General features: G+C 39.6%; 1 protein-coding gene across 1 annotated transcript; it reads right to left on the minus strand.

Annotated features, from left to right (window-relative positions):
* Window positions 1–71: 71 nt before the first annotated feature.
* On the minus strand, window positions 72–20,848 carry LOC114358917 (Mitogen-activated protein kinase phosphatase 3). Its single transcript, XM_028313089.1, has 6 exons — window positions 20,829–20,848; window positions 19,561–19,692; window positions 6,654–6,834; window positions 4,815–4,953; window positions 3,972–4,207; window positions 72–2,816 (listed from the first exon to the last, which is right to left on the minus strand). Exons 1-6 carry the CDS (start codon window positions 20,846–20,848, stop codon window positions 2,631–2,633), a joined length of 894 nt encoding a protein of 297 aa, XP_028168890.1. The 3' UTR covers window positions 72–2,630.
* Between the last annotated feature and the right edge of the window lie 2,086 nt (window positions 20,849–22,934).

Genomic DNA, 22,934 nt, shown 5'->3' on the forward strand with positions numbered 1-22,934 from the left:
TTAATTCAATTCCTCAATTTTTGTATAATTGTATGCAAAAAGGTAAAGAATAGGTAAGAAAGAAAACTAAATTTTCAATTAACAGTGTTTATATTTGTTCTGAGGTTAATATTTACGTGTGCCTTGTGGCTTTAGGTACCTTTAGGAAAAAGCACTAAAAAGATTTCTAAAACATTATCAACATCTTCAGTTAACATGTATTTTACATTACAATTAACCAGAACCGTTACAATATGTACACAATACAATACATTAGTGACGCGGCGCGCCGCTGCCGGCGGCTCGCGGTCGGGAATTAGTGGATTTGTGCACTACAATTAATATAATATTACATTATGCCTATAAATATAAAACTTTAAAGTGCAACCAAGATGTACTTCTCGTTTACGTAATTTGGAGTGACTACCTAATTAATGAACATATTCGAGATACCTTGATTAACATTAGATAAGTGAACGTGTTATGGAAGATGTTCATGAATTGTCCAACAAGTGCTGTACTAAGTTTATAAAAACATTAATTTTAACCATACACTCACTGAACATTGAAATACAGGAAATAAAAACATTGAATAATACAAGAAACTAACCATATTCCATATTCATTCTTAAAATATAAAGAACGATTGTCAAAATATGAATCTCAACTTTCTTACACAAATTATTTTTGGATACCATACATACCTAAATCTATAACAAATGTACAGTACGCAACAATTACTACTTCCATAATTAACATATTTTAAAGCTCGCCATTATGTACACACAAAGTTGATGGAACAATATATTTTTGTCTTGTGTAAATGAAAATATTATACACATAAAAATAAAAGACAAAAATATTGTGATCAGAATTAAAATAGTTTTTTGTATCATTTATATGACGTATATATTTTCATTTACACACTGTGAAATGTATACTAATATATACTATTATAGTTTTGGAAGCCATTTAAATCATAAATGCCAATAGAAATATCACAAAATGCTAAATAAAATATCACTTATCGCATGACTACCCGCAGAGGGCTTTTGTAAATAAGTTTATCGGATGACACTTTTGTATTATTAGAGGTACGCTAGTTGCATTTATACTTACATACAAAAATACTCATTTTCATCTTGAATTTCTTATACAAATAACTTTCATTTCATTTAAAATCAAATTTTACAAAGGTACTTACAGTTGACTATTATGTTATAATATGTCTTTGATGAAACAACAAAGATTGCAGAAGAATATTAGAAAAATAAGTTTTGTAGTTAACATTTCCTAGTGTTTATACAATATTTTCTTATGACAATACGATAACTTTGAAAATAAAATATTTGTGTCGCCTGGCGCGCGGCGGCAGCAGTGGTCGTGTCGATACTAGTGTATATGAAGAAATACGTTTACCTATACTTATCATTATCATACTCATTCGCTCAATCTCGCACTCACATACATTTTTATAATCAACAACAATGGAAGAATCGTCAGAAGCCCTGTGTTACTAGAGAAATAATGTAAAACATACATAAATGTTACATCGATCATTTAGCGCTTAACAATTAACTCATATATTTTACTAAAAATGCCTATAAACACTCAGGCCCGTATATGAAACGACACTCAAGTATGAAAGAACGTTCAAGATGAATTCCAGCCTGTGTTCGGTTTAAACATTGAAATTGCACCGAACAAGAGGCTTGAATCTACATATACTCACAAGTTTTGAGTGTCGTTCCACAATAAAGGCCTCAGATTAAGTTTAACGTATTATGTGGCACAATGAAACTCGGCCGGGCCGGCCTCCTCGTCCTCACAGAGGAAACAGATTCGGACAACACAATATCATTATTCGCTCGTCAACAAAAATACATCATATAAAAATAGTCTTGAAATAAATTCGAACGGACACAAAATGCATAACTTAACGGAAGATACAGTCGGGAATGCATTTTCATATCTCGCATCCACGGTCCACTACGATCTATCGATATCAAACTTATAAAATTGACTTAAAAATAGGTATCGGAGCGCGCCCGCCGAGCGCGTTACAATCCGTGGCACCGAAAGCGTAGCGTCGGGAGAGTGGATCCGGAGCGTTTGGAGCGCACCAGTGGCGGCGTAGCATGGGTTGGCACCCGGGGCGGTCACCCCCCCCCTCCCCTCCCCCCCGTCATAAGTCCTAAGGCACCCCCTGGTACCCCCCAGGATTTTGGGGATTCGAAGACAATCGCTTATCAAAAAAGTTTCAGTTTCAAGAAAGTTTCATATGACATAGACCGCAGATTCGTAGTGAGTAGGTACTAATCTGCGTGACTCGTGTCCCCCCCTGATGCTTGGCACCCGGGGCGGACCGCCCCCACCGCCCCCCCTTAGAGCGCTTGTAGACGTCCGTTTTTCACCGGACATCGGTCCGGCGAACAATTTGTCCGGTGCATGTACAAACATTCATTATAATTCATACACCACCGCGAATCCGGCAAAAAACACGGTCCGTTATCCGGTGAAAAAAACGGACGTCTACAAGCGCTCTTACGCCGCTACTGGAGCGCACCGCTGACGCGCTAAGATCGCGACGGGCGCACAGCGGGCGTCGCCGCCGCTCAGTCGTCGGCGCGCTCTCGCGGCGTGAAGAACTGTCATTGCGGCGTGTCCCTTGCGGCGCTCCAGCGGTCGAACTCGATGCCCGAGTCGGGCGACACGCCGGCCGGCGCGCGCGCGCACCCGCACGCCGCCTCGCCCGCCGCCGTCCCTGCGCCCGCGCCCGGGCCCGGCGCGCCCGACTCCGCCGCCTGCAGCTCAGCAACGCCCAGCTCCTCCAGCACCTAAGTAACAAATAAAGTCATATAGTACGTGCTTAACATAACTTCTATTCGTCTGAAGATAGACGTATAGAAAGCGTAGGGACGCGTGTGGTCTCGAATCTTCCGAGTGGATTGATTAGCTCAAGATCAAAAATACCATTAGTACACGCAAGACATCGCTTCTATTCGTCTGAAGACAGACGTATAGAAAGCGTAGGGACGCGTGTGGTCTCGAATCTTCCGAGTGAATTGATCAGCTCATCCTGTATCTTTTTGTAAATAGGGCGAAATTTCAAAGTTACAAAACATTCCAAAAACAATTATTTGAGCCAGGAGTTGAACCCGAAAATTTTATCAGCCTATCACACACCATAATTACATGATTTGCTAATTTAGAAAAATCATCATTTAGTAAGGCATTATTTTAATAATAAATAAAAAAAATTATAACACTCGCGAAGATTCGAACACGCGTAAAATGTATGTAAAAGCCGTGTAGGGATAGCCTCTCTTTATGATAGAATAAGTTAGAAAGCAAATAATATGTTACAAGTTTACAACAAATAATTAATTCAGTTTAAACATTTACGCACACTTTAAACACAAATACAAAATAAGCAGAATAGCATAAGAATAACTAATAAGTTCTGCATGTACACACGCCCACACTGTTAACTATCCATTTCCGTTTTTGCTCTCGCTCTAATCAAATAGCGATTCTTTGCGATAGAACGAGATGACATGACTTTCAATGGGCAGTTAACAGTGTTGGCGATAGTACAGTCAGCGTCAAATAGTTTGTGACGCCCAAAGTAGCCAAAAAGTTCGCAACACGTCTTTGTTACAATTGAAATAAGGTTGTGTTATCAACTTTTTGTCTACTTTATGTACGTGATACATAACTATTTGACGCTGACTGTACCCCAAATACGGCCTGTCTATTTTCTCTTTTCCATCTAGATATTAAATCTAAATTTAAAGGAATGGCTATTTAAAAGAACTTTGTCCTGACTTCCTGACTAGCGGTTGTAGGTACTTGGTGCAAAACAAAGCGCTAACTATAATGAGGCGTTTTGGTACAAGTTTTTCTTCAAACACTTATTAGTTACTCCCATCATAAGTGTGCGGAATGAGCGCTCAAGAGAGGCTGCCCCGTGCGGGTGGTAGGTAGCAGACCTTACTCAGGCTGGCGCTGCGCTCGTGGAGGCCGAGGTCCCGCTCGAAGCAGTGCAGTTGCCGCATGAAGTGGAAGTTGGGCGCGATGTCTGTCTTGCGTGCGCGCACCAGTTCAAACGCGTCGCGCAGGCTCAGACGATGCCGCTGCATTAGGTACGCCAGCGTTACGGAAACGGAGCGAGACACGCCCGCCACGCAGTGGACTAGGACGCCGACGCGAGCTGACATTGCCTCCTCTGTGCAAGACAAAGTCATTATTAATACACTTATGATTTTCGATACAATTTCGAACTCATCTGTTCTTCTGATTAATTTCGTAGCGGGTCCAATGACAGTTTAACTTTCCCCCGGGACAAACTTGACCTTCATTGGTTGGGTTTTTGTGGCGGTCAAGCTGTAGATCCTGGCTACACAGGAGTTGCAGTGGTGGGAGCGAGAGGTGTCCTCGTCGGTGCTAAAGATGAAACCTATTATGCTAACTAGTTGGTGGTATAGGGGAAACACAAAATACACAGCAGCAAGACAGAAAATGCGATAGTTCTCCTACCCCTTCGGCGTTCCACCTATTGGCACCAGGTTAACTATTAGCGAGTAACAGAAACTAAAGTGGCCCTCATTCATTTTATAATGTAACGTTTAAGTTAGGACGAAGAAAATGATATATCGATGATTGAATATAATCAAAATATCATTCTATTGTATAAGCTTGAAAACAGTTCAAATCTTAATCAAGTCATGTCACTAAACTGAAAATATGTTATCTATTGTCCAATTCTCTCCTAAAGGAACCAACATTTTTGGTCAAGAGACGCCATTTTATAAAATTCCGAAGATCATACTAACCAATAAAGCGTATGGCCTGCGGGAAGTGCACGGCGAGGTTCTGACTCCAGTGGTCGGCGATGGGGATCTTCAGGTAGTTGATGCCGCAGCCCTCCGCCTCGAACGTGTTGGGCAAGTCCGGCGTCACATTCAGCACGTACTGAAGGAAATACAAGAAGGATAGGCTATAGTTAGTCCCGAAAATCCAAGGCTTCGGACGGATACTCAGACGGGGTAATGGAACGCCGCTTTGCTTTGCTAGAACTTTTTCAGGACGAAGCAGTGCTAGCACCATGCTGCTCCCCGGCAGTGGTAACGGTATGCAAAGCATTTTTTCCGCGTCAAAAAGTTTGTTAGTTATGCTGGGCTGTGTTCGATATGCCTTCTGATTGGGCCTTTGTGTGGGAATGCTGGACCATGTTTAGACGCAGCGATAAATCAGTTTACATTTTTACGGGCAGTTCTCATATTCTCCCGCCTAGCCGGGAGAACCACCAAGAAATCGTGCGAATAACGTCTGAAAAATATTCTCTCGTAGTTCGAACAGATTTTGTACTTCCAAGAATCCTAATATTAACAAACTTTATAAAAGAGTTAGTGAGTTATATCGAATGTTTCAGCTGTCATCCGGGATGAAGTAAGCCCGTACTAATACAACAGAAACCAATTTGGTGAACGGAATTAAATTACATAATTCTTATTAATGCCGTCATCGCGTTCGGCGATCATGTTATTTGCGCGGAAATGATGCAATGGCTGAGTATGATACATTTCTTTGTAATCCAGGGACCGTTCCCTCAGTGCATTCTTTGGACTCGCGTCAGCACTTTAGTGATTCATCTTACGAGGATTTCTGCGTACAGGATATTATTTCAATAAATTTTATAACCTTTAAACGTTTGCGTAAATTGCTTTAGTGAGTCAATTAAAATAGCATACTCTTAATAAAGGTCTGGATCATGTATAAAAAATTAATTTACTTCGGGAGTAATATTGCAATTACATTATAGGCTATCAACTAACTCGTATACATAATTTTAGTAACTAGACTCTTGAGACACGTATCGTAGGTATGTTAATAGCATGGTTGTGGCAATTAAAAACCTATTAAGGAACCAACTGAATGAATAGAATGCTAATTCTAGAGGTTGTTGTAAACCATTGATACGTCAGCGTTAGTTAATAGTTTACATGCACTTGTCATGGCCACGACATGTTAATTAAGAAAATACAATTTCAAATTATTGCCTTCGCTAGAATCGTGATAGCCTGTTGAAGAAATTTAGAGGTTCTTTGCTCTCTTACTTGTTAGATTGCAAAAGTTTTTACAACACCCAGTTTTATTCGACAGGCGCGAGTCGCAAGATTCAATATTTAGAAATTTGCTTGCCCATGCATCGAATTAATATGTTTTACAATTAGCACCATTCGGAAACTATGGAATTAATTCAGCACCATCTACTCGGGTGCGAGTAAGAAGCTTTTGAAAAAAAGGATGCACAGATTTACCCGAACATTCAACTTTTCTGTCAAGATGGAACACGCATGGTTTGGATATCCAGTTCTATTACTATTCATATTAAATTATGCTTAGTCCAATGATCAACTAATAAAGAATTCCACACAATTAGTCCATTCCACAGATTTAGTCAATCTCCAAGCATCACCGCCAGTACAATAGTTTCTTAATCTTATATGAACGAGGGGTAAAATGGGGGAAGAGTTCGGTAAGTTCCTCATATTTAATCAAACAATGTCGATACAGTTTCTAAGAGGTTTGTACGGTGCTACCAGTGCATACGCCACCACCAGTAATAGTTTTGTAATGTCTTCTGAAGGTTAAAGAAGTGCCTGTCTCACCTTTATGTTGTGTCTGGCCAGCGCATCACAGTCCTCGCTGTTGGTGGAGTTGCCGAGGTAGAGGTTGGGCAGGATCTCGATGGGAAACTCCTGCGGCGCGTGCGTGTGTGCCTCGTCGCACTCCGACGACGAGCCCGACGACAGCGACTCGTCGCAGCCCGACCCGCTGATGCGGAGCGACCTGGAAGTTTAGAGTAAAACTTTTTAGCCACGTGGTGCGGGACAAACTTAACTGGTTGGATATTTATTGACAGTTCAAGCTATAAATCCTGGTCATACGTCAGGAATTGCAGTGGTTATGTGAGATGTGAACGACAGGCCATCTCAGTCAGTACATAGCGTAACCGTAACTTGTTCAAGTCAAGGTCCTCTACTCTCTTCTCGCTGTTGTTTTCTATTTTTGATACTGAGAATGCCTTAAAATGCAGTTTCCGTTCATGTACAGTTCGTACAACATTTGTTTCATCAAAAGTTTTACGATCAGAATTGACAGAGATTCTAATGGCAACAACGATGAGCTACATTTGAATGATTCCAGTGAGCATTCGGTTCCATTTCTATGATATTTGTGTCATTGTGTGCTCTGGGCTATTCAATCTACCCTAATATTAAAGGTCAAAGCCACATCCAACCTTCCATAATATTCAGCAAATTGTACAGGTTAGTTATTCTTGGAATGAATGTGACACCCAAGTATTGACATTGAAAAACATCAATGAACTTTCGTGGCAGTCTAGCAAAACCTTGAGAGCGAACGCGAAGGGTTGATTGAATTTGTCGAACGCGCCGATTATGTGGGCCCGTTCACAGCGTTTGAGCGTAATTACGTTACGCAAGAGCCGGCGCTTCCGGGCCGAGCGTGTCGCGGCTGCCGGCGAAACCTAATGAACAAGATAATCCAATAACGAACGCTGCCATTAAACACATAGCTAATGCGTTTAGTATCAATCACGCGACCACGGCGTGCCCGGCCCGGCGGACGCCCGATGGAACCGACTCTAACTTAATTTACTACATGCCCTCGTCATATTGTCGTCTTCGGCCAACTGGGCTCCCGAATTATTCATAGAAGCCATTAAGTGGCCCGTTGTAATAGCTTCATTCATTACGACCACGCAATTATAATGGCTATCATGGAAGTTCTGAAAGGCAGATAGCCATAGAAGCTTGTATATCTCATGTTATAGGTATCGTATCATGTATCAGGCAGGCGATCTCAAGACTACCACGTAATAATCATAATCTTTTAAGAATACGCTGAAACAAGTTTATATCTGTTGCCCCGAAATAGTTTGCGAGTGTATGAAGACAGTCCAAAGTATGTCAATGGGCAACATAAGTTCATGAGCATCGATAATAGCCGTTCAGTGTTCTTAATCTGTAAAAATGATCAAAGGGCTGCAAGCTCGTGCACGAGCCGTATCGCCGTGCGGGGGCTTAGGGCTCAATGTCGGCGCGGCCCGGGCGGAGGCGGCGATCGATCGCAGCCTGCTCAATGGGGGAAGAGGCCGGGGGTTCACCATTCACCTGCCCCCGCGGCTCAATGGCCGCCCACACAACGCGTCCTTCTCTCCTCGCCCCCCGCGCCGCCCGCGCCAGAGGCTCCAACGCGTCTCATCCCACGCGACACTTTTCCAAATTCGCCCTCTCAATCGTCTCGCCGCCATTCAGTTTGCTGTTTTGAAAGCAATCAAATTAGGCGCACGCTCCTGTCAAGTCGCCGCACAGCCGATGTCTCGCCCACGCACCTCGGTATCGTCAATAAACACCTGAAACATCAGCCACCTTGTGGATGGATATGTCTAAAGTGCTTTTGTTTGAGCATTAAAACTACCTAAAAGGGTCGATTTGAAGAATGTCCTACTCATTTATTATCTGCCTCGTGTAATGACAGCTTGTGACGTATTCTCACTATCTTGACATGCTAATATTGAAAATTATAAACAACGAATTCTTAATCCGTTTAGCAAACACGATAAGCAAATTTTATCTTCTATTCAATATGCGAAACAAAACAACACCGCTCCTAATCTGCTAACCAGTTCAAGATAGGAAAGCTCACAAATAAGGATCGTCATTTCGTCATCGTCAGGCAAACCTACACGTGGACTGACTCCTACCGAATGGCAAGCAATTAGATCAGTGTCAAGTAAATGGTCAGCTAGACAATTAACTCGGCGTGCGAGTGGGCTCGGGCAGGGAGCAGCTATGTATAATAAAGTACTATGTCGAGCCGGCATATACATAGTAGGCAGCGTGGCCGTGGTGCGTGGGCGGCGCGTGGGAGCCCGATACGTCCATTCAGGGGAGCTCGCCCACGCACCGACGCCATACCCAATGATCTGATAATGGCATCGACAGTAGTCGCTTTGATTTTAGATTCATGTGGGTGAGCCGATCCCATTACGCAAACCCCGATAGTGTAAGCCTAGCGTGACATTACACCGTCATTCACAGAAATGTCGCCTCTTCGTTGAAACAATGGGAGCGTTCGCTACAATGAGTACCGAGCTACTTGTGGCGAGCATTGTGTGGGTGACAACGGCTTCGCGCGAATCCAATTCATATTTTGTATGGCGGCGAGCGCCGGAAGCCGCGACACGGCCGCTCGTGTTATTAATGAACGAGTCAAGTATGTATGGCCGGTGGCTCCACGAAGCGGTGCAAGCCGGCCGAGTGGTCGTGACAGGAGGTCTCTATGCGGCGAGGCGTGCGCCGGGGCCTCCGCGAGCCGGCCGGGTAGGCGTGGAGCGTGTAGGCGAGTGCTCCGGCGCACAGGAATGCGGCCCGACCCACCCGCTGCCAATGACCGCCTGCAAGGGACGGTTTTTTAATGCCGGACTCGTTAGTTCCCATCCTGGCAGGACTTTTAACGAGCCGAGCCACTCGGACAAAGGGACGTTTATAATGCGCTGTGTTATTTGATGGCTCCACGTCGAGAAATAACGACACGCGGTCTAATGAGAATGTTATTGTATTTTAGCAAGTGTGTCGAGGTCGTAGGCCACTCACACCTACGGATGCATATAATACGCAAGGTAGAGTAAGTGGTAGAATTACCAACGCTCTATTTTTTTAGTAACCTCACTAGCGACGTTTGAATATTAATGAGTAGGTACACGTATTATATTACCTTCATGAAGGAAAAAATACGCATTACTTTGTGGCTTACACTAGTAACTTTTTTAATGAGTTGATAAGTCGGTGAGGAAGTGCGTGCATCCTTTCATGAATAATGAGCTAGTAAACAGATTGTTTCATTTAAGAATTTTATTTCAATATGTCAACCCATCTTAGCCTTGTTCTAACGGAGACATTTCTCCACTTCACATGATTAATATGACAGGAGGCAAACGAGCAGACGGATCACCTGATGGTAAGTAATTACTGCATAGACACCCGCAGACCCAGTCCCCAGGAATTCAGATGGGCGTTGTTACAGGATAATCCCATAATCTCCATCAAGTCGCTCATTGATTTTTAAAAAGTTGGGTCGTTGTCGCTATCATTTATTTTGAAAATGAACTTTGAATTGAGTTGTTTGATAAGATAAAGCAGGCAAACACATTCGGCGGCCGTGACCGTGGACGGATAAAATTCGTGAATGAACTCACGCGAAGCGACGGCTTGACGTCGGCGCCGGCGACGTCACCGCGATAATAACCTCCTTGCCACAACCAGGATCTTGTGTTTCATCATTTTTTTTACTCATCGCTACCAAGCTACATACAGCAAAAACGAATTATTCAAAGCTGACTTATGACGCGACCTGTTTACCAGCGAAATGAACATCGCCACGAATTATACTTTCAACGAACCCCTCATTGTAATTTAAAATATGATATGGAATATGAAACTCCTAAATATACATTTAACATGAGCTTTCAAATTGAATTAATAAAGGAAGTCGTCTAAAAATACATCAAAATACAATTCAGCAAGACCCTCATTTTACCTGCGAGCCGGCGTTTGCCTAAAATATCAATAGCTGGTACCTGTGACCTCGTCTACGTAGAATAATTACTTGTCATTTCTTTCAAAATGTTTCAGCAATTTCAAACTACAATACATCAAGTTTAATCAAAGACCGGATTATGCGTACATACAATAAAATTAATATTCTCTATCATATCAAAAAACACCTTGCCAAAAGCACTTCAAAATTTTCATATGCCGGTTGATGATCCGATGATGATGATGACCGGCTACCCTATCAAAATTTCTTTCCCAATTTCACCCCTTTCCTTCTTGTGACAAAGGGATGTCCTGTCAAAAGGTTTGGGAGGTTCAATCTATTCTTATCTAATCGATACAACAAAACCCATCTCACAGATAGCGAATTACTTTCGCATTTATGATATTAGTAGAATAATGTGTGTGGCGGCTTCAAGCCATCAAGCATCGAATGACGTAGGTACACGCTGACGTCACGTTACAGATCGACAAGTCCTCCAGTTGCGTGACTGGCTCCTGTTCTGTCAAACATAAAAGGGCTAAACTTAGATTTCGAGTCCTTGTTAGCGAACGGCTTTCGATAAACATCTGTGACCTTTGATTTTTCCAAAGAATCACGGCATTGTAATGCTGTTACAGTTACAGTGTGTGTGCTGGTAAATGGATGAAAATGTCACAGCCTGTTAGCTGAGGCAGTGGTCGTAATGCGAATTTAATGAGGGTTGGCCATCTGGATCGGCGAGGCCGGGCTAACCCGCGCCAACCGTGCCAAGGCTTCGAGCTTCAGGGAGCGACGAGCCACTTTTATAAATAACTACACCTAATTACTGAAACATTGCAAAGCAAGCCTGTATAGGTAGAATAGGTACTACCCACTGGAGGAGAAAGGTCTCACTCCAACCATAATGGGGCGGATAAGCAAACTAGCTTAATTTCTATTCAATTTTGAAATGAACTATAGATTTAATTTAAGTGCGAAAAGACGCAGTGGGCTGAAGATTTGTACAGTGATTGCTATACCTACACGAGAAACTTTGCTGATTATCCCGAAACAACAGCGAACAGACTTGTCTCGTGGGCTGTGCTTATCATAACAATTGAAACTTGTTCAAAAACACATTTCTATAAATAAGTTAGTGTGAATTATGTTGATTTATGGCTCCAACTTCCCCGTATCGTCCTCCGCGGAGGATGGCCGGGCCGGGTAGGTCCGCGTTTCCATTTATGGGATACGCGTTAAAAATAGAATTGTTGATTGATGTAATCGTAGCAGAGCCGAGTGGGCGCAGCCCGCCCCGCGCCTCGCCAGCCCGCCCCAGCCGTGGGCGTCATTACATTTACACCATTTTCAATGTTGCTATTTATAGTTATATATGTTATCGTGAAAGGAAACCGTCACGCGATTAGCAGGCGCCAGGAAGCGGCTCTCTGCCCCTTGTTTTTAACTCTGGGATAGAAACTATGCGCCGGCAACGAGGGTCAATGTGTGAGACCGCTTAATTAACAAGGCTAAATGGAAAGAAAATAGATAAATTGAAGTTCCCTTTAACAAGCGTGGAAGGTTGAAATATTTCATTTCTTTCCGACCTCAACTCAAGGTTGAATTCAAATTAAATGTTAAGGTAAAATCTTCATTTTTGCATTTTAACTCAGAATACAGAACAAACCAGAAGGAGTGTTCGATAACATTTCTACGCAGCAACTTGTGTCCAAAATACTTCCCCTCCCGCGCCCCTCTACCCCCTTTAGTGTTACTAGCGCCGTGTGACACCCCCATTTTTGGGGTAAAATTATGTAATTTTCTAAAGAGATGTTAAACAAGTAAAAAATAAGTAAGTGAAATAAGTACACACGGCCACAGTGTTAACCATCCATTTCCGTTTTTGCTCTCGCTCTTATCAAATGGTGATTCTTTGCGATAGAACGAGACGACATGACTGGCCATAGGCATAGATAGTACCTACCTACCTATGAATTTAATTTTTACTCCGAAGTAACTAAGTGTAGATGATTATTTATTTCTATTAAATAGTGTAATATACTACATGTAGGTATAATATGTTATTTAAAAGTCAATTACAAAAGTCGAATATAAATTTTAGAATGCCAAGTAAAACAAAAAAGAAACTTAAGGTTCTTTATTATGTAAACATATCGACAACAAAACATTTGTTTACGGCGCAGTAGTGCTTTTAGTTTAACTTTTCTTGGAGTCAAAAACAGAATCCAAATCAAAAACATCACCAATACTTGAATTTGATTGCGAGGCAACTCTGGCTGTGTATCCTGAAAGAAAATCAGAGTAAGTATGTAAGCAATAATTAATTGCTTAAAATTATTATTAAATATACAAATATTGCTGCTGCTGATCTGTTGATACCAATGCCTTACTTTTGAATAAATGGGAAAGTATGAAATTCACGATAGTAATTTATTATCTCCTCATTATTAGGGAGTAATATTATAAATTAATTCAATATATTAAAATCAAATCAAAATCAAAAATATTTATTCAGTTTAGACCACAAGTGGCACTTATAATTTAATTAATCAGGTTGTCATGTCATTGATGAAATTACACTAAAAACTAATTAAAACAAAAAGGATGGGGAAAATATTCCATTATTCTGTGGTAACGCTAACAAAATTAACGCGTGAATTTTTTATAGACAAATGTAATTCAATATAAAAAAGTAGGGCAAAATATTCCGTTGACCTGTGGCAACACTTACAAAATACAACCGTGATTTTTTTTGAAAATTATTATTTAATTAAAATGAATTGGAAATGTGCTACTTACGGATAAAACATGATCCCATGCACTTTCTTCGTAATTCCAGTAGCATTCTTACATGTTGGAATGGCACAAGACGGCATAATTTAATTATAAAGTGTCAATCTGACGGATATGTAAACAATGCGCGCGCCGGCCATATCCAATATAGCTTGATTAGAATGACGGCTGTCAAACGAATGTGACTAGTGCTGGGCATGTTTCGTACGGTTCACATAGATGTATCGATAAGTTTTCGAAAAAATGATATAAAAAAATGCACCCAATTTTTCTTCATATCTTTATTCATAAAAATGACAATTATGATTTAAATTTAAAGACAGTAAAATTTAAAATTCATGTCAAGGGTGTACAACCTAAGTCGTAGTCATTATCATCAGTGTTCTTCAGTGGTTTTTTCCTCTCGCTAGAGGGCGGTGGGCATCTCTTCTAGAGCAACGGTGCTATGAATACCCAAAAAATTACCGGTGATTGATTTCCGATGTTTGATTATTTAAGAATGAAATGTTTTTTGGTTTTTAATAGTGAACATTTAGAAAAACGTATAACTTGATTTAAACATGTTAAAAAATTAGTTAGAAAAAAATTTGTTAAATATGTTAAAAAAATTAAGTGTTATTAACTGTAAAATAATCAATTATGTAAACCCTGGTCTTCCTAATATAAATAAATAAATAAATAAATAAATAAATAAATAGTTTTAATTTAATATGACATTTGTCGATATGTCCCAACACTAACATTTTTGTAACTCGAGATAACCTTGTAGAGACGTCGTTAATACTGTAGCTTGATTTTTATAATTTTGAATTACTACTTATTGGTGTAATTTAACGCTGCATTTACACGAAATTAACATTTTTATTGGAAGCATTGTCGTCGAAAATATTGTTTGTAGGTCAGACGTGAATTATTTCTTGTCCGCCAATATTTAGCTCTCATTGATCGCTACTACAAAGTTATGTCGTTACTTTTGATGGCAGCTGTCATTCTAATCAAGCTATATTGGATAGACTATAATTGCTCTAAAGTCAAATTAGTGCGATTTGGAGTAATTTATATGAATACACATTTACGCCCGTTGACGGTTTCTGGTTTGTTCCGTATTCTGAGCATTTTAACCGGCTCTTGATGTTTCATTGAATACACATTTTTCTTTTGTATCTTGTAATTTAATTTTATTAAAGATATTGTGGTGGTAAGTTTAAATAGACATGGTTTGAGAACAAAGTGAATGTCGATTAAGCGTACAAATTTAATTTTATGAATGTTAAAGTGAGAAGCTTCATAGTGGAGCTGGACAATATGTTCTGTGCGCTTAATCATAAATGCTATTTTTGCAGACGCGCTGTTTCAACAGCGACGTCAGCAGCCTTGGCGGTTTCTGAATGATGTTACAGAAAGTATTATCATTCGCAATGAATCGTAGCAGCGTAGTTCATTGACTAAATAGTGGCAGCGGTGGCGCCGCCTCGCGGTTGCTGGTGGTAGTGGCGTATTCGCAAGCGGTAGTGAACGGCGCAAATGCGCATGCGGCCCGCTGGCATGAATGGAGCCGCCTCATTGAGTCGCAATCGCAATAGGTATCACCAGGGTTGCGAACTTGCGACGTTTTCGAATATTTTACAAAAGTGATCACGATTGTTGCTAAGCAACGATGATGAACTGAATTCGATATTTGAGGGACTTGTCCTCAAACCACAGCTGGGTTTCATTTCTTTAAAGTCCTCTCTTGACAGAACTAAACCGGCGATAATGGTAATCTGGGGGCACGGCAGTGCCCCCACCAAGTCGAGCAAAAAAGCGGCACGGCCGTACCATCCTTTTCTCGAAGCAATTCAGGCCATTTTCGACCGCCTGTAACTTCGTTGTGGATAAAACTAGAAGGCTGAATTTTCATTAGCTATGCAGGCATTGTAAAGACACGGTATATTTAAAATTTCATTCAATTTGAACCAGTAGTTTAAGAATTATAACGGGTCAAAGTTACTTAATTTTGTCACTCACTGACTCACTGACTGACTCACCGATCATCAAAATTCTAAGGCACTTCTAGCAGACCTAGAAGCTTCAAATTTGGAATATAAGTAGTGTTTGGTGTATGAATCAAGGAAAAACTAAAATATTTGGGGGCACGGTAGTGCAACCGCCAAGTCGAGTAAAATTTTTCAATTTCGGTCCAGTTTTCTAGATACATAACTGCTGTCTACAAAATACAAAAAGAAATGAGATCCCATCAAAAACAATACTTGTCAAAAAAACCAAGTCTCGCAACTCAGTTGTTCTACGGTAAAAAGTTGTGAGATCCATGTAATACCAAGTCCAGGCCAGGAAATCTTTAACGTTTTACATAAATATATTGACTTGGCCATCGCATGAAAACACGTGTAAATTAAATTATTTAGTGCGATGGCCAAGTCAATAATTTATGTAAAACGTTAAAGATTTCCTGGCCTGGACTTGGTATTATTACATGGATCTCACAACTTTTTACCGTAGAACAACTGAGTTGCGAGACTTGGTTTTTTTGACAAGTATTGTTTTTGATGGGATAGTATGTTTTTGAACCATTTGAGTCAAAGTATTCATGCATGGAAACTAGATTTAATGTAAGGTAACTTATAATTATTTCAAGTAATAGGTGTGCAAATTGTGCCATGCTTTACTGATTATGTTTAATGTTCGATTGTACGATCCGCAGAGGCATTCGGAACTCGAATTCCTCAAAAATACTTATTCCGCAACCCTAGTTCCGCCGCTCTAATGCAATACACTCGGTTAGCTAACTCCATCGACGCCACAGCGCCACTCACAAATGATGAATGAGTTTATTAACCAAGGTTTTTACGTGCCGATTGCCGCCTGCAATGCGTCAACCGCTCGCTTCTGAGCGTTTCATCAATGATCATTGTTGCTTACGAACTCAACCGAGTTCATATTCATTCCCATGGAACAACTGCCTACGCTCTCTTTTACCTGCCTCGATCTGATTGCATGGTACAGTTAATAATGCGTCTAAGTGTCGAGCAATCGTTGAAGTGTATCAGCATTAATTACGGCATTACGCCTGTTATTAGTTGTTATTGTTAAATTGATAATGCTTCTGGCTTTATAAAAACAATTTACACAATAGACTCTCAAAGAATGCGTTCGCTATACTTGGGTATTTAACAGGTATAGTAATTTTAGCCATGTTATGTTAATTCACGTGAACAGCCTCATTGTTGTACTTAACAACTACTAAACAAACATCTGCATTGGTATTCCAATGAGAATAGAGGTCAATTTTGAACAATTTCCAACGGAGTTTGAGCTACCCAGACCAGCTGAACAAATGTAGCGACGTAGAATCGAAATATTATTTGACATTGACGTATTGTACCTACGCGCCGGTGAGCATGCTACCCATCTATTGACATGCGCTGGTATCATGAACATGACATGGTGCTCGCACACAAGAACGCTTAGTATAAAACGCTGGCATTTTCCACATAACAAAAACAAGAATCACTTACATCAACCCAACCTGTTATATGCTATGAGTAACATCAGCCATCATCGCCACTCATTACAACATGAATTCTGAGAAAACGTTTTTAAGTTTACTTTTGCACCCACACGTTCTGATCAAAGTACGGAAAATATACAAACGATTGAGATTTGAGAGGAGTCACGTCTTATTTTGTATTGCGGATTCAAAAAGTAAATATTAATGAATCAAGCCGTGATCAGCGATCAAATCGTTATCATATCGTTATCGTTTTATGAACTCCTTACACAATTAGAATTAGCCGTTTGACACATCATAACGTACGTTATGAACTGTCAAATGAATACGATTGCCTTAGACAATCGCACCACAGATTCTCGGAATGGAGACGCAAGACAAGAATGTATCGGTAAATAATCGTAAATCGCCAGTAACTGCTTATTCCGGCACCGATGGGAACTGGCCTCAATGAGTCACTTGACTTCCGTGTCATTAATTTTAGTATTCCAAAAAAGATCTGCCTACATCCTCAAATTAAGTGCTCAAACATCCGCGTTGTTATCAAGATTAGTGCTTTGAAATGTGACACCAGCGAAATCAGACCACTAACACAGTAGCCACTAATGAGAATGAGGTCCGTGTTACTAAATGCAAGTCAATTTATAGACGACGATAGATCAAAGCTAATGAATTATGTACTAAATCATAATCCAATGGTAGGTTAAAAAGAAACTGACAGCAGTTTTTGCCAAAAAACCCATTGCACTGAATATGGAATCAAAGAAAACAAAGATGTTAATCTGAATTCATCTAGTCAGTTTTTTTTTTCGTTTTGTGATTCTGCATTGCGCCTTGAGCTGTCCATTGCATTATTCCAAGTTTCCAACAACCGTGCGCTTCTCATGGGCAGGTAAATTAAATAGCTCATCAACAAGATCGCATTGAGAAAGCCGGTATCGGTATCCAGTCGCGCCGGAATCGCTCGGTCGCCCAGCGGCTTTTTCCGTCGTTCGCGAGGTGATTAAGGGAAACGTCTCACGCGCAAGAAATCGGATTCCCACGCGTGCGCGAGTTTCCTCGTTCACGTAATTAATGTTGCTAGAGGTTTCGTTTTAACGTTGGTATTTAATAGATCTAGTTAATTTACTACTGATCATCCCTATAATACCCATAATCGCATTAGAAGCCCACTGCTACACATAGGAAAAGAACATTTATTCCCAGTAAGAACTATTCACGACAGCCTGCACCCATTGGAAGCCATTTCAATGAATAAACGTTGATGAATATCTTCATTACCATTAGACACGACTCGACACTGAACAGAAGGTACATTGACGGTATAATAAAGAATGTGTTGAATGAACACGTGTCGTGTAGTACTTGAGAAAGAGCATCCACTAGGTTTGTACTTTTGTCAACCATAATGAAGTTAAACAAGCTACAGTTTGTCAACAACGCTCGAAAACAATCACGTGTAAGACAAAACAATTCGTTTAACAAATCAGAGCTACTAGGACTAGTTATTGAGGAAATGACGCGTCTGTTGTGTACATGTTCACGTGTATGTAACCGAATGACCTCTCTAGGTCGTCAGCGATGACATCACCCGTTTTATCGCTGTACAAAAATTGCTGTGCGGATGGATAGCCCATTGTGTGGTGATAATGATATGCGAGATATCCCTCGTTAGCATATTCGCTCACAACTGGCAGAATACAGACCACATTTATTGATAAATCTGTGTTACGTGCCTTGTAGTCTATTGCGATGTCTCTTTGTATTCGTACATAATATTCCTTAATGAAAAGAAACTAGAAAAGAAAAGCAGCACTGAAGTCACTTGAGAAAGACGACTGTGTCTACAGAACTGGATTGCATTTATCGTGGGAAAATAACAGAGAATAGTAGCATAGAGCAGGATTGTAATGTTGCTCGTTTGCAATTAATTCGATTGGGTATCGACTCTGCCTAACAATGTGCTTCTTTATCAAGAATTACAATTCTGTCGTTAAGTGTTTAATTAGGACATAACGCCATTATTATCTCGGATTCCTGTGTTAGTTTAAGGGGTAAAGGTTTTCAGATTGGTGAGGACATTCCCAAAAGAAACATGATTCCGTGCTACAGTTATGGGACACATTAAACGCCTTTGACGGGTCATAAAATCTGCCATCAGGGTTGTGTTCTTAATTTTTACAACCCATACAATAACATTATTGAAGGCTCTTTCAGATGAGTCAGGAGGACATGCTGAAGAAAGAGGCATTGTACTTTGTGTGGCGTTCTTGTAGACACATTGTATTTTCCTACGGTATTCTTGTAGATGCATTGCTTTTTTATGGTATTCTGGTATACACATCGTATTCCCTATGGTATTCTGGTACTGACCTCAGCCCCATGAGTTGCAGGTGTGATACGTGCTGCGCTGCAAGCTTTATGATATTCTTGTACATGTATCGTATTCCCTATGGTATTCTAGTATACGCATTGTGGTATTATTGGTATTCTATCCTCCCTATGGTATTCTGGTACTAACCTCAGCCCCATGAGCGGCAGGGTACGCGCGGTGGAATTCCGCGAAGTTTAATGGTATTCTTGTGCATGTACCCTAGTCCCTATAGTATTCTTTCATATCATTGTATTCCCTATGGTGTTCTGGTACTGACCTCAGCCCCATGAGCGGCAGATGCGGCACGTGCTGCGCGCCCGCCTCTGCGCACCACTCGGGGTACGCGCGGTGGAACTCGGCGAAGTCACCTGCAAATAATGGCCACTTTAAAACGATCTCAAGGTATTCACTGAAGAAGACAGCGCTCTATGCTATAGCTATATTACATCGGTGAAATCGAATGTCAATCATGGAATTATCGAATTCTCATCGCTAAGGTAACATTCCGTTCTGTTCCCTTTAAAGTTCCAAGTTCCCGTGCAGTGGCAGGGAGCAGCCAGCATTCTACATTTTTTTTAACAGGTCAATCATGGAATTCCCATTGCTAAACTTAGTTTTTGTTTTGTTCTTAAAGTTAATTTTCTAAAAATGTGAGCTTAGTTTATTTAAAATTATTAATAATTAATCCAAAGAGAATTGAGCGTATAATAAATTAACTGTCTCTTGGACTACTGCCGCTCTAGTTTAACTAGACTACTATATAGGCCACAAACAAGCGAGATAACATCAATGTTGACTCTACAATTGACTAACACAGTTTCAATACGTATTGAGATATGGACGCGATAATGCGCAAACAAACACGATAGTTCTAATTTGGCCCCACAAACGGTCGGTGTCAATTGATGCAAACAAGTTCGCGACTCATTGCAGTTGGACTAGTCTGTCCTGCTAACTATCGCGTTAATAAGTTTCAAGTTCGTTTCATTCATTCATTGTTTCGGACTCATTGATATTCTTTCATTGAGCGCGCACTGTTCAAAGTGACTTTGGACACGGGCAGTGGGCCGGTGCCACATCGCACCGCCTCGATCTGATAACAAAGCGGATACGAAACTGATAAATTATGATGACGACTGTAACAAACAACTTTTAAGAAATCTAATGACAGTATCAGAGATTTACTGCCATAAAGACAATATTTATTTCTGATTACTATTAAATGGTATTTATCTATCAGAGCCAGTCATCGGTACCTAAATTAGCCTGCAATGAGTATAAGTTGCACTTATTCATGATGATAAAAAGGTGATAAACTTCTAATTATGCTCGTTGTNTTCTTATACTGCGTGCGGTCGTTGCGCGTGCGCACAAAGGAATGAGACCGCTCGGACACCGAGCCCACAGCGTGGTAGGGGTGGGGTTGCCCGCTCTTTTGTTTTTTAATACTACTACGCTGAATATTGTGTGCGGATTGGGTTGTCGTACAGGGGTACTACATGGTAAAATAAATCTCGGAGGCGAAAGCAGGATAATGTATCTTACCATCTTTTTACATCTTTCATAACGTCTGCTATTTTTGCTCTAGATTATCTGTTGTTTTTCTATCTTCTATAATTTTCTTTTTGTCTTTAATTATTTTTTTTACTCTAATATATTTTTTGCTTTTATTATTTTATTTTCTATCTTTTATTATTTTATTTTGACTTGTGAAAAGCCCTGGCAGAATCTAGATGCGACAAGCCGCATGACGCTTACTGGAGCCACTGGGGGAAGCATAATAATCTATGTCTAGCAGTAGACTATCATATTATGCTAGTGATGAAAATAATAACATATAAGACTCTACGTAAACCTTCATTAATTCATTTCAACACTGTATTTCTTGCACGTTGTTCGTAAGAATACCTAATTTAAAGGTGCAAGACACTCCTCTTTAATCTTTAAATTATTTATATAACTCCGGACTTCTTAAGAGTTATCTCGGCTACGTTTCTAATTAAATTTCATGTTCGCGAACAAATACGAACCCTGGCTGCTGATTAAAAACAGGATTCAAAAAGAACGAATGAAAAATTCGCTTCTGCTAAAGGAAGATTTTTTTTCTTTCTTAGAAGGAAAAAATAGTGCTAAGGAATACTGAAAAAATATTATTTTAGAATTTTTAACCATAGTAGAAATTATAAAATCAAATAAGGAAGAAAATAATTCATTTGAAAAATAATCATATTTTCAATTTCAATTGAATTAGGCATGACGCCTTTATTTATAGAAAATAGGAAAAATACAATTTATGGCATTTAATTTTACACGCTTTCAATTTGAATTGAATTAATAAATCAGTCAAATTTTACACGTAATTACTATCAATTAGTTGATTATTTGAACAAAACAAAACTGATTCATGGTGTTTTAATAGGTGGTAGACCGAAGATATTAAATTGATGAAATAAAATTGTTTACGTACTTTTTCATTGAGAACACTCCCATTTTAAGAGGCAGGGTCAAACGTTCCGAGGGACTTCGAGAAGACGAAAACACGGACTGGACTGGAACCTTGTTTGTCCCAGGTTTTATGCATCCATACAAAATTGAGTTCTTCAGCGAAAACAAACCACAATTTCCACGAGAAAAGGGATCTTATTGCATTAGGAATAAGGAGCTCTCCTTGATGGTGGTCCAAATACATAAAACATTGTATGACGCCCGGACCTACGTAAGTTATTGAATTTTAATATAGAATCGATAAGAGAAACTGGTATATCATTTGGTTATGGGGACACATTTCAATTTGGATTGATGGACACAACCTGCCAGTATCACAAATAGGAATAAGGACAGTTAAAATATATCAATTTCTATATATTATTATTATATGAAAAAAAAACTAGAATACTTAATGAATGTAATAGAAATTCAAGCCAATGCAAAAGGTGTCATGGTCTATTAACATAACCGCAGAAACGCATGTAAAATACTGGTAGCAAAACTAGACCACACGATGTTAGAACTAGGTACATACATAATATACTAAGATATAACAAAGGATTATGTAAATTACTTATTATATTCATTTATTCTTAACATTATACGAAATTGTAGAAAGCAAAAGAAAGTTATTTGAATTAATAAAACCTATTTACCTTATTTATTGCTAATTGCTAACTAACTAAACATGAAACTAATATTGTATGGGAGAATATTGCTAATATCATATGAGAGTTAATATGGTTTGCATTAAAACTACTTTCTTAGTCTTTTTGAATTCATAACTATTAATTTATTAATTACATCGTCTAGCTAGAGCTTTTTATCCTTATCAATGGCTGACTAGTAGAGCTCTTGACATGGCATTTCAATATCAACTAATTTATACATCTGAATTCAATTTAATAATCTAGTACTTTTTAATGTAAAATACCATCTATAACATTTACATAAAATGACTCTATAATATTGTTAATATGTTGCTGTTTCTTATTAAATTAAATAAATACAATAAATCCTCGGTAATATCAAATAGGCATGACATATTACAGCGATATGCGATAACACATTCAACGTACACAACCCGAACGATTTTATCAGAAAAAGCGCCGTACAAATATTGAATTTTGTTTACTTATTGAATGATAAAGTAACAATGAACTT

This window comes from Ostrinia furnacalis, unplaced genomic scaffold (assembly GCF_004193835.3).
Source record: "Ostrinia furnacalis isolate ACB-3 unplaced genomic scaffold, ASM419383v2 OfSCF4153, whole genome shotgun sequence".
Lineage (NCBI taxonomy): Eukaryota > Metazoa > Arthropoda > Insecta > Lepidoptera > Crambidae > Ostrinia > Ostrinia furnacalis.

Excerpts from the sequence above, each read along its gene's own strand:
- LOC114358917 (XM_028313089.1), bottom strand. The coding sequence starts at position 20,848 with ATGAAAGATGTAAAAAGATG. Across the intron at positions 19,693-20,828 it reads ATGAAAGATGTAAAAAGATG|TGAATACCTTGAGATCGTTT; the intron begins GTAAGATACATT and ends TGTCTTCTTCAG. Across the intron at positions 6,835-19,560 it reads CTGCCGCTCATGGGGCTGAG|GTCGCTCCGCATCAGCGGGT; the intron begins GTCAGTACCAGA and ends CTAAACTTCCAG.